The sequence below is a fragment of the Lipotes vexillifer genome, unplaced genomic scaffold (genome assembly GCF_000442215.2).
Source record: "Lipotes vexillifer unplaced genomic scaffold, Lipotes_vexillifer_v1.1 scaffold109, whole genome shotgun sequence".
Lineage (NCBI taxonomy): Eukaryota > Metazoa > Chordata > Mammalia > Artiodactyla > Lipotidae > Lipotes > Lipotes vexillifer.
The window spans coordinates 960,694-972,765 of NW_006790015.1; the positions used below are offsets into that span (position 1 = coordinate 960,694).

A 12,072-nucleotide genomic window follows, 5' to 3' on the forward strand; every position below is an offset into this window, starting at 1 on the left:
GGAAGAGACACATCTGGACATTCTTTTGGGTTCCAAGCTATAGGGAGAACTGGCTTTTAAAAGTACTATACCAATGCTTGCAGTCTGAAATGAGATGCAAATGCAATCAATCTGCACAGAGGAAGAAGGTGCTACAATGGTCACATCTACCAGAAATCCAGATGTTGCTTTACTCTCAGAATTGCGCACACCTACCCTGAGTGTGGGTATGACTAGGAGACACTGAGATACGTATGATGTTCAGCAGACTCTGATACACAGAGAGAGCAGAAGCCCTCAAGAAAAGATGTCCCGTTGGCTGTTAAAACTGCTGCCCTCCCATGTTGCACTTCTGAAGGAAAGGAAATAAAACTCTGCTACTGGGCAAATACGAGCTCCTGCTTTCATGTGAGCTTCAAGACTCAGCTAGGAAACTCCTTAATCTTTCCTGCTTTCTGAAAGAGATGCTGCAGGATGTTTTAACTTGGTATTGGGAGTGGAGTCAAGAGAAAAGGTACAAGTTCCAAGTGGCCCAGCTCATCAGGAGCCTCGTGGGACATGAGCTACACTGCACTATAAGGTGACATGGGGGACAGGGAGGGGGGAGGAGATAAAGATGTTGAAGGGATCTGGGCTGGGCTCACCGAGAAGCTGACTGCTGACCACATCTAGGAGAACTGCTCGGGGCCATTATCCAGCATCGTGGCCTGGCAGTCATTACCTTTCACTGTCTCTCTGACACAAGGTCGAGAGAGCCAGGGACACAAGCATTCTAGCTCAATACACAGCCAAGATAAAAAAGAGGAAGAGGAAATGGGCAGCCATCCTGCCCTGTGCACTTACTGAAGCTCAGAGACAGCAGCTGGATGAACCTCAGTGTTGTTTTCCTGCCGTCTAAACTGAGAAACCTTCACTCTGGGTCCTGCTGGAGGTTATCTTAGAGCAGCAGTTCTCAGGTTGTTATGTGCATCATAATCCCATGGAGGGCTCCTTACATAGATTGTTGGGTGCCATCCTTGAGTTTCTGATTCGGGAGGTCTGAACTGGGGCCTGAGAAAGTACATTTCTAACAAGTTTCTAGGTGATACTGACGCTGTGATCCAGGGGCCACAGTTAGAGAACCACTGGCTCAGAGCATAGAACAGCTCCTCTGGGCAGCACATTTTCGCTGGGGTCCTGTCTGGAGGTAAAGGAAAGCGACATGATCTCTGAATGCTCCTTCCAACCCTAGAACTCAAATTTGTACAGCTGGTAGCCGTAGGCAATTCAGCCTCCCTCTGCTGTTTCGTCAGGACCCCCCATTTCTGTGTCACAGGTCTGGGATTTAGCTTTCCTCTTCGTCTAGAGGCAGGGAGCGAGTTCAGTGTGAAACGCCACAAACTGTTAACTCCAGAGACAAAGCAGGGAGCAGTGCAGAATCAGCATCCTGAAAGGCAGCCCTGCCAGGGGACACAGGCACCGACTTCAAGCTGAGGCTGTGTCAACAGCTGTCAGAACCTGGTCGGTGTACACAGAGGTGGGGTTCCTCTCCCACAAACATTTGTTACAAATAAGGACGCAGAATATACTGAGTCATAACTCTCAAAGGCACGGGGGCGAACAAAATCAAATAAATAAAAAGTATGAGGCTGTCTGTGGGGCAACCACTAGGAGGCTCTTTGGCACCTCTCACTGACACCAGGGAGGACTGGGTAAAAGGCCCTCTAAAACTCTGACTTTCCCACCCAGTGCAGCAGCAAAAAGTGTAAGGAGCGTTCTTCAATTGGCAACGCCTAAGTACTTGGCTGTCTATGATCTAATTCCTGAGGAATCTGTCCTCAAGGACCCAGAGGCCATGAAAGGAACAGTGCAGGGAGGTTTACTTAGGTTCAAGTAGCTGCAGGTGTGGCTGGGCAGCTGGGGGAGGGGGTGGCTGTCTCTGGTACTCAGCTCCCAGAGGCTGAGCACGGGGAGCGGGTCTTAGCTCACTGGTAACCCTGGATCACTCCTGAGGGCCACCTCCGGTGAACACCTGCCTCGGGCACGTTCAGGATACATACTCAAAGCAAAAGCAATCCAGAAATTGCACTCTAAATAGAACTGGCTGAATAAACCATATAAAAAACCTGCATATGATCAGGAAAAGAATTCTACTTCTTTCATCTCTTTTTTTTTTTTGCGGTACACGGGCCTCTCACTGTTGTGGCCTCTCCCGTTGCGGAGCACAGGCTCTGGACGTACAGGCTCAGCGGCCATGGCTCACGGGCCCAGCTGCTTCGCGGCATGTGGGATCCTCCCGGACCGGGGCACGACCCCGTGTCCCCTGCATCGGCAGGCGGACTCTCAACCACTGCGCCACCAGGGAAGCCCTTTCATCTCTTTTTAAAAACTCTTTTAGCCTACTGCATTCTTAAACCCCTTGGTCAGCATCACTAGCCACTTATACTTTATAGGTAATTATAAAACTGGAACGAATTCAAGAGCTCAGAGGTAGATGGCACTGGGTAGTGCAACGTCAGGAGACCTGGATGACTCTGTTCTCGGGAGACCTCGGGCAGGCTATGTCAACTTCTATGAGCCTCAGTTTCCCAACTGTCACACAAGGAGATTAAACAAAATCGCATATAAAGTCTCTTCTAACGCATCCAGGCCAACCCTACTTAACCCACCTAAGGACAGTGGTTGTCTCTAATTATGAAAGGCGGGGAGGGCAGGAAAGGTTTCAAGGAGGGAGAAACAGTTCAGGTGGACCTTGAAAGATGGGGAGAATTTCAAAAAGTAGAAAAAGGAGAAGAGGAGGTGAGCAATTCAGGGCACTGAATGAAAGAATGCAAAGAAAAAAATTCTGTGGGGTTTGGAGAATGGCCAATCAACAGCCCTTTGGTTAAAGTTCAAACTCTTAACGTGGACCATAAGCCCCACTTGATCTGGCCCCTGCCTAGCTCTCTTGCCTCACCTCTTACCTCTTTTCCGCATCACACTCGACCCCACAGCCTTACTGAACTTTCAGAACCCTAAACATAGTAATGTGCTCGCTCCTCCTCACTGTCTGGGTCCGAGTTAGGTTATCACTTCTTCCTGGAAGCCTTCCAGAACCTTCCAAGCTAGGATTAGGGCCCCTTCTGATATCCCACAGCCCCTGGGCTTCTCCTCTCCTTTAAAACTGTATTCACTCTGTGCTACAGCAGCCTGGTCGTCTGCCCCGTAAGCTCTGGGAAGGCAGGGGCTGTGTCCCTCTTGTTCATGCTGTGTCCTCAGGGGCTAGCACAGACACTGGCAATGAGTAAGCGCTCAGTACGACTGGCTGAATGAATGAATGGGGCACTCAGTCCCATAGGCAAGAGGAAGTTGAGATAATCTGCTCGTGGGGAGGCAGTACAGCATTCTGTTTGTTATTTAAAACTGTAGTTAAACTAGTTCATGACTGCAGGATGGCATTTTGTTTTAGCTATTTTAAAAAACTGCACTTGATGCTGGAAAACGGAACAGGAACCATTTTTCCTTCAACATCCCCTAACAACTCCCCCCAGGCCAAGATGCAGGCAAGTGTTCTAAATCAAGCGTTACTGTCACTTCTACCTGGCACACCCTTTCCCTCTCCCCATTCTCCTTCACCTGTCTCCCAACCGTAGGCCTTCCTCCAGGGAGAACTGCAAGATCACCCCGTTCCCCACTTCTGTCTTTCAGAGCTGTGTGCTCAGACCATTCATTGTCCCTGGGCTCTCAGGCTCTAGCAACTGCCTGCAACGTGATTGTCTCATCAGCCTCACGAAGGAAGAGGCCTTGTTTTTGTTTTGTTTTTTTTTTTAATCTCTGGAGCCTGGCATAGTGCTGAGCCCGTAGTAAGCATTCAATAAAGGTGAAGCACCTGAAGAAAGCAGTCATCTGTTCTTCTTTCCTAAAATCATTAGCAAGAGGTAATAAAGAAAAGAAAAAAAATCAAGGTTGCAGAGTAAGAATATGAAGTCTTCATCAGTCAGTCAAGGTCAAGAGGCAGAGAGAAAATAGCTGTAGATCCCAGGAGCACACCCACACCTGTCCTGTCCCAGAGCATTACAAAGTTTAAGTTAAAAAGAAAGAAAGAAAAAAAGCGTCTTTCTATTTAGCACTGAGACAGAACAGAGAGAGAAACACTCCAAAATGATAGATGATTCCTGGGAAAATAACCAAGTGAAACAAAAGTGAGAGTTTTAGATGAGAACTCTGGTTGGGAGAAGCATTTCAAATGCAACTCGGCCATCATCCCGCTACAGCTTACCATTCCCCCAAGGCCTCGAGGCAGCGCATGCGGCCCAGCATCAGCTCTGGGTCATCCTTGTTGGTGTCCATTTTCTTATCATAGGCCACAAGAGCATCCTCCCACTCATGCAGTTTCTCATACCAGGTAGCCTGGATCTCCTGCCAAGTGGAAAAGAAAGAGGACTGTTGGGAGGCACAGAGAACACAGGGGTACATTTTTTTTAATCCACAGACTCTCTTTCCCGAGTGTGCCGTGCTGTATGCGTGACACTTCACCCATCACAGTATGCCTTGGCTTTGACTGAAAAGATCTTCAGAATATCCGGAGGTATGTTTGGTGACAGTGGGAATGCTGGTTCCTTGGCACAGTGATGGAACAACCCTGGGATAATCTGAGAGCAGATGTCAGGCCGTGCTTTCCCCCCATCACTTCCAGCCCAGACACAGAAGGCAGCAGAACTCCAGCATGTGGGGATACGAGGACAGGGGAAATCATTTAGGATGGCAGGAAGCCCCGACCAGGGCTCCTATAAGGATGCCAAGGCCTCGATCTGCTGGAATGCTGACAGTGGGCCACATGGCAGGGATGGCAGCTGCTTTCCGGATGAGGCCAGAAAGACCAGGTCACATCTGCATATCTGCTGGAGGAAAACCACTCGCTTTTTAAAAGCTCTCGATTCTCTGCGTTTCTTAACGCATTTTTAAACTTTCAGGAAATAATAATTTAAAATAAAATACTCTGCCACTTAAAATTCTTTGGAAAAACCTTCCTCCCTTCTTCTAGAGTCTCCCCATCCAATGTTCCCTCCTGCTTAGCACTCGGCAGCTTTACCAGTGGCAGGGGCCAAAGGACGGGTTCCATTACCTGGCAGATGGCGCGCCACGCTGCAGTTCAGTGTCGGCCACGTGAATGAGCGGTGCTGCAGTCTAGAAGCTGCAGACTACGGCTCTCTGAATAGCCCGGGGACTGTTTTATGTCTCTGTCTGCCCTCCATCTGCCTCCACCTCAGTCTGTCTTCTGGGCTTCTTCATTACCAGCTTGGTAAATGACCATTTCTCTACTGGGCCAGGGGAGTGGCTCTCCAGGGATTTATTTAACAACAGTACGATCCTGCAGTGGAATTTGTATGATATAATGCAGGGCCCACATTTGCTTCCCCCATTACCTTTCTCTCCTTTCTAAACGAAAGTCTTATTTGAGCAGCACATACACTAACAGCTACTGTGTGCTAAGCTCTCTGACAGAATCTTTTCTCCTTGAACCTCTGTAAGGAGGTCATTTCTATTTTAGGTAGCTAACTTGTGCCTGTTTCCCCTCGTGTGTTTTCAGCAGAGCCAGCCCCCTCTGCTTCCCCAGGCCTAATTCTGCGGCCACAACAGCCCTTTCGCCAACGTCCATGTACAATGAGGTTTGCCAAAATGGACTCTGTGGAGGGTAAAACCACCTAAGCTCCATTTCCCAAGCTCGTCTAGAATCATGCCGCTCTACTACGCCTAAATATGAAAGCAAAAACTTACAGAGAAAACAGTGACTGCAGAGACTGTACAATTAAAAACTCTGAAATTAAAGAGTAACACTGGTAAACTTCCCATTTTGAATTTCTGTACTGGGTGGAAAAGAAACAAAGGCTCATGACTAATGTATGGCACACACTCAGTATGAACAAGCAGAAAGTAGGGGGAGCGGCGTATGGAGCAGGTCACGTAGGGGGCAGGATATTTTGAATTGCAACAGATTTCAGAAACTATAAGCTTTAAGAAATGAATCACACAAAATTCTAATGAGATTGCTGTTACCTAAACTGCGCTGAGAAAGTGCAGGTCCTGCCAAGAAAAAGCAACCACTGTCGAGCTTAATGTGACTCAGCCACCTAAATATAACAGAAAATCCACCATAGGTTTAGCAGCCACCCTGGAGCAATGGCCACCTTTAGAACCTGGAGACAGGGGAACTCTTCATTTACGGTTGGTACTCTGAGCCACCGGGGTATAAAATCGCCTGAATACCAGATGTTTGTGGAATCCCTGTTTCAATTACTGCGGTCTAAGCGCTAAGGATATCACAGGAGAGGACATCTCTGGGTGGAGTACATGAAGCGCCCTCTTTGCTGACCTTCCCTCTGCAAACAAGGATTGTGGCAAAGATGGATGAGACACAGTCCCTTCTGTTTTGTCATCTGGAGATGCTTTCTTAGTCTAGTCATAGATATGTGCTTAAGATGGCAAAATATTCCCTGAAAGGTTTCAGTCCAATTGACCAGCCCTCGTAGAAGGCAAAAGCCCGTGAAGCCGTCACTTTGCTTCCCTCTAACACAGTGGGCTCTTGATTAAGGCAGACTGGAGTAAGTGACCTACTTGACTCAGAAAAGGTTCCTCATCAAATATATGGACCCAGAACTTCCTGACCGTCCAGGAAGTCAGTGTTAAGTTGATTAAGTCGATGCCTTATATATGGTTTGGAGTTACCAAAGCACTCTCCCAGGACTACAGAGAGTAACGGAATCATTTTAATATCAGTTGGTCAAAGATGGCAGGAGGCAAGAAGCTATATAAGCAATAATGAAGTGGAACAATCCCTCAATATCAGGTATAAATTATGGCATATTTTTTTCTGGAGAATTACCCATGGTTCCCTCTGAAGTACTGAGCCTTAACTATGGGCCAGTGGCAATGCTGGCTGTCACAGACGACACAAAGTCAGCTCCGGTCAGGGTTAAACACCTGGGCTCTGACACCAGACTGCCCGGGGTTCAAGTCCTGGCTCTGCCACTTATTCACTGTCAGATCAGGTAAGGTTGTTATCCTGATGGGACCACAGTCTCCTCATCTGTAAAATGGGATAACAATAGTACACATTCCAAGGGCTCCTGTGAGGACTGAATTAGATGAAGTACATAAAGCACATGGCAAAGGGCTAGGCGCATGCTGAGAGTTTGATAAATACAAGTTATTACTGTTTTTTAGATTCTGCCCTCACGATCTCTGTTCAGCTTGAATACACCCCATACAGCCACTGTCTCCTTCAACCTCAAGATATAGGTAAGCCAGCATCAGATTTTTAACAATTGGCAAAAAAACAGAAAAGGAAAGTAAATTTCTTAAGGTCATGGCTTAGCGCCTCCCTAGCCAGGTGGCTACCTCTTGCTCTTCTAAAAGGAATGAGGCAACTTACCAGCTCTCCGAAGTGTTTCATGGCATATTCTAATACCCCGGCAGCTGCCTCTGGCTGCTGTAGCTTATTATTAATGCTGGGAAAACAAAAGGAATAGGTGGTTACACTCAGCATGTCAGAGGGTGGGAGGTGCAGGGTCATTTGTGGGCAGATGGCTCACCAGCATGCTGGGGACAATGTCTTACAGATGTAGAAAGAGCATCAATTATCGATTACCACCCAGAAAGCTCGGCCTGAATAATTTCATCTTGATCTCATACTCCTAATTTTCAAGGGGCCACATTTGGTGGACAGGAGGCCTTGCCTGCTCTGGGGCCCTTCCTCCAAGCAGCAGACTGGTTTCCTCTCAGGTATCATACGTCAGGCAGCACGTGTCTGTTCTTTAACTAGAAACTCTGGCTCCAGAACCATTCCTGTTGTAGAGCACAACCAGATGAGGTACCTCTGAACTTTTAACTCTTACTTCTTCTCATCAGTTGCCCTTGGTGGTAAGAATAACCAAAATGAATAAAAATCATCAGGCTCTGTGGGTGACAAAGAAGTGGCACTGAGGCTGGGTCATCCACGTCAATGACAGAGAACCCAGCAACAGTCTTGACTGCTCCCCTGACAGGGCCCATCTCTTTCAAATTCAGATGTTTCCCTAGTCCCTTTTCAAAGACCATGCCCTCCCTCTGCAGCAGGCTGTGAAGGGACCGCATCCCAAGTCACTTGCCTGGTCTCTCTGGCAGAGAGATGCTTTTCTTAACAACACACAACTTTGCTGATGTCATCTGTGGGCAGCATATGGCCAGCTGGGGCTGGAGAACTGTAAGTGTATTGGGGCAACTGGGCAGGAAAGCTGGAAGGCTTGCTGCCTGAAGTTGGTTCATCAGAGAGGCTGTGAAGAGGTCCTGAAAGTAGGGGAGCTGCAAGGCTCAGACCCTTGTTCCAATAGGGACCTATGTAAGAGGGTAAGCAGCAACTAACCCAACACTAAACATAAGCTTGAGTTATGGAAGGAAGGAAGGAAGAGAGGGAGGGAGCAGGCTTGAGAAAACCACAGGACAACAACGACTACAACTGTTCATAGGCAGGGAGCAAAATGTGACAGACCACCTTGGGAGTCCAGACTGGGTGTCCAAGCTCAAGGCTCCAGGCTCGGCAACCAGAGGCGAAAGTAACTGCACAGATATCCCTCTCCTTTATCTACAGGAGTAGATGGGCCACCTTGTGTGGGATCTACTGGGCGGACTGTTTGGTGCTTCTGTGTGGGTCCCAAGCAAAGCAATGAGCCCAAATGTTCTCCGTAAGTTTTCTGCTGCAGGATTCAGAAATATTTTTAATTTCAAAGTGAAGCTGTAACATCATGGTCCTTTAGGAAGCCCTATGAGAGTTTTTCTAAGCTGAGTTTTTCTAAGCCAAGTCCAAAGGGACTAATTCCACTGCATGCTCATTGTGAAGCAATTTCCCATTCCTCTTGGCCTCTAAGTCAGGTTCTCAGCTTTGTTGCTCACTCACATAGGGCTGGGTAAACCGTATTAATAATTAATATTACTGGGTATAGATTTGTGATAATCTAGCTCCTTGGGCCCAAATAAAGATTTTGGAAGCATAAGAAGGCAGGAAAAAAGAAAGCCAGTATATATTCTGTATATTATACTCAAATCTGTAATATATCACATGTAACTATATATAGTGATATAGTCTATATATTATTTTTAGTCCTAATGTGGACTATTGGGATGGCCCTGGTAGGAATATAAAGTGTTCTGCTGAGGAAGATAAGGAAAGTGTTTCTTGCCTGAACCAAAAGAAGTTAACTCTAAGAACCAGACATAAAAATCCAGGAGTTCTAATAACTTGTCTTCCAATCTTATGCTCTGGAACATACTCTAATTTTCAAGAACAAATTATAAACATTACCAAAACTTGCCTCACTCTGGGGAATAAAGCAACACAAAAACAAAAGCAAGCAAAAGTCACTCCCCCACCCCAACTCGCCCATTTGTTACACATAAAAATGAGAATTTTACAAGAAACTGATCAAAATCAGGAAGTTGTGACTAGAGACTTCAGAGGAGAAATACCAATTTTACCTTAATGTTACTATGGCTTTGACATACCTCCTCTAAGGACAGACCAACACAGCTTTGGAAACTTAAAAAGAAAACTCATCACATGGCCCCAACTCCTTTAAGAGAAAGTCCACATAAGTCACCTGCACAGAACTTCCCGCTTGAATATGTGTGGGAGCAGGTGAGGATGCAGACAGCCCCGTGGGAAGGAAAGAGGGGCTGGGCTCACTGCGGACCCACTGACCAGGCCTCGATCAATGGCCAGGAAAACCGGGGGTGCACCTTGAGATGCATGACAAGCTCTTGTCCAACAGTAAGGACAGTCACTGAAAAATGACAACTTTGACTAAATGGACTAAAACAAACCCATGAAAAATGAGTGGGAGCAGAGAGGAAGGGTCCCTTTGATAAATTAAGTTCTGGTTTGAGGGCCTCAAAGTAAAGGAGATTGCACACACCTACTTTCGACTGTTCAGAGAGGAGAGATTTCAAGTTAACCAGCTGCTCTCATCCTGTTTATTCCTTCCTCCTCCCTGTTTGCATTCTTCTTTCCTATAGAACTTTCTCCCTAAATGCATTTCTCTCTTCTTTCCTTCCGTGGAGTCTCCCATGTGTGCCTACAAGGCTGCTGGAGAACGCAACTGCAGGGGCTGAGGCTCTGGAGGTTCTCCTGGTGCTCGAGAGTCTACCATCTTGTTTGGGACCTTAACTTTTTCTCCTTCCTCCACGGCTTCTGGCACTCCATCACGAGAGGCAATGGATTATAATAACAACAAAAAGATACCTAAATTTACTGTGGGCTCACTGTAGGTGCCAGGCACTATGCTGATTACTGCTGATACGTGTCATCTTAACCCTACGAGGTAGACATTATTAACACTCCCGTTTTACGTATAAGGAAACCGTGGGGGCTTCCCTGGTGGTGCAGTGGTTGGGAGTCCGCCTGCCGATGCAGGGGACACGGGTTCGTGCCCCGCTCCGGGAAGATCCCACGTGCGGCGGAGTGGCTGGGCCCGTGAGCCATGGCCGCTGAGCCTGCGCGTCCGGAGCCTGTGCTCCGCTAAAGGGAGAGGCCACAACAGCGAGAGGCCCGCGTAGCGCAAAAAAAAAAAAAAAAAAGGAAACCAAAACAAAAAAGAAGGAGTAAAAAAAAAAAAAAAAAAAAAAAAGAAGGAAACCGTGGCCCAGCCGGTCATCCTTTCCCTTCGAAATTGTATCATTAAAAGGATCTGAAGTAATAACTAAGGGTACAGCTCTGCGGTGGGAGAGAAGCGTGTCAGCTGTCTACTCTCGGCATCAGTGGGCCTGAGCAAATACGTGTAAAATAAGCGACTGAAAGCACGGCATGGGACGTTTCCATGAGCGAACTCTGTATATCATCTGCTGTACGGGAAAAAGGAGCTGTAACACACCTTCACTTTAGATTCCTCACCCATACCATGGCTAACACCCTGCTCTGACCCCTAGGCTCCTGTTTCCTATTTTCTATTTCCTTTCAGAAGCCACTGGCAACACCTCCCAGCAGGACAGTCAGCATGCGGCCACAGTGGGCTTTTCCAAGGCAGCTTGTTCGAGGCTGCCAGGCTTACAGACAGAGCCCAGGCTGCAAAGTGGGGGATGAATAAGCCTCTGTGGAAACTCAGAAGTTCCCAGCTACTAAGGCCCCAGTCTCCTGCTTGCTTGGGTGACACAAGACTGTCCGTTCAAATACTCCCTTTTTAAACTCAGATGTGGTTTTATGAGACTGAAGGGAGAGACTGTATGTGTGGCTCATGTGCAGAAACCACCTTTGCTCAAAAGGCCCCCCTAATGAGGAGCTCTCATTTTATGGGGCAGCTGGGAGTTTTCTACAGCCCGTTCAGTAAACACTCCCTTGTGTGCCCCGGGGTCTTTCCGTATTAATGCTGGAGGCTTATAAGGGGCAAACTGTTCAAAGCTCAGCCCAACAGCAGAGGGGTGCTTAACAACACAAACCAGACCTCACCGACACTAACAAACAAGTGTAGAGAGAAGGAGGCTTAGGCAGCAACGTGCCCATGACAACAGTGCACAGGATGACAGGTCAACCAGATAGCCTGTCTCCTCTCCACGCTCACCAAGGCCAGAAGGAAAAGACGGCTGCGGCGCAAGAATTTCTAGGCTAGTGGATCCCGTCCCAGGGCTGTCCTGGCATATGGGTGTCGGGGTAGATTTGTATCCTACTTCACTGCGCAGTGAGAACGTCCAGTTGAGCTCTTGTATAGCGAGTCGACAGAGCAAACAGAAGCTGCCTACCCACAGAATAAAACGCAGAGCCCACAAATAAACCTGGTGTTAGAAATACGATGAAGAGAGACAGACAGGGAAACACAATGAATTAGGATATCAAGAGGGGAAAAGGCAATTATTCAGACATATTCTCACTCATTCATTTCCCACCTCCCCTCCCTCACTCCAAGATTTAATTTTTATTAAAGGAAGCTGAGTTGAAGAGCTTGAAACTGGGAAATTCTTGGCAATTGAGGGAAACACTTTTTAGAGTTGAGTCGAATTAACAAATAAGAATAAGATATGGCCTCAATGCCTCCTACACCAAACAGATTACAGCAGGCATCTTTTCTCCACTATCCGAAACTCTCTTTCCAGACGTAGGGAAAGCGGGTAAGC

The 12,072-nt window shown here is 47.4% G+C and overlaps 1 protein-coding gene across 1 annotated transcript in view; it reads right to left on the reverse strand.

Moving 5' to 3' along the window:
- Window positions 1-12,072, reverse strand: part of MTOR (mechanistic target of rapamycin kinase) — a 118,092-nt gene that overhangs the window by 32,009 nt on the left and 74,011 nt on the right. Inside the window, exons 29-30 of the mRNA XM_007463185.1 lie at window positions 7,370-7,445; window positions 4,217-4,356 (exon numbers count right to left, since the gene is read on the reverse strand). Of these exons, the coding sequence (XP_007463247.1) occupies window positions 4,217-4,356; window positions 7,370-7,445 (216 nt within the window). The remainder of the gene's footprint in view (window positions 1-4,216; window positions 4,357-7,369; window positions 7,446-12,072) is intronic.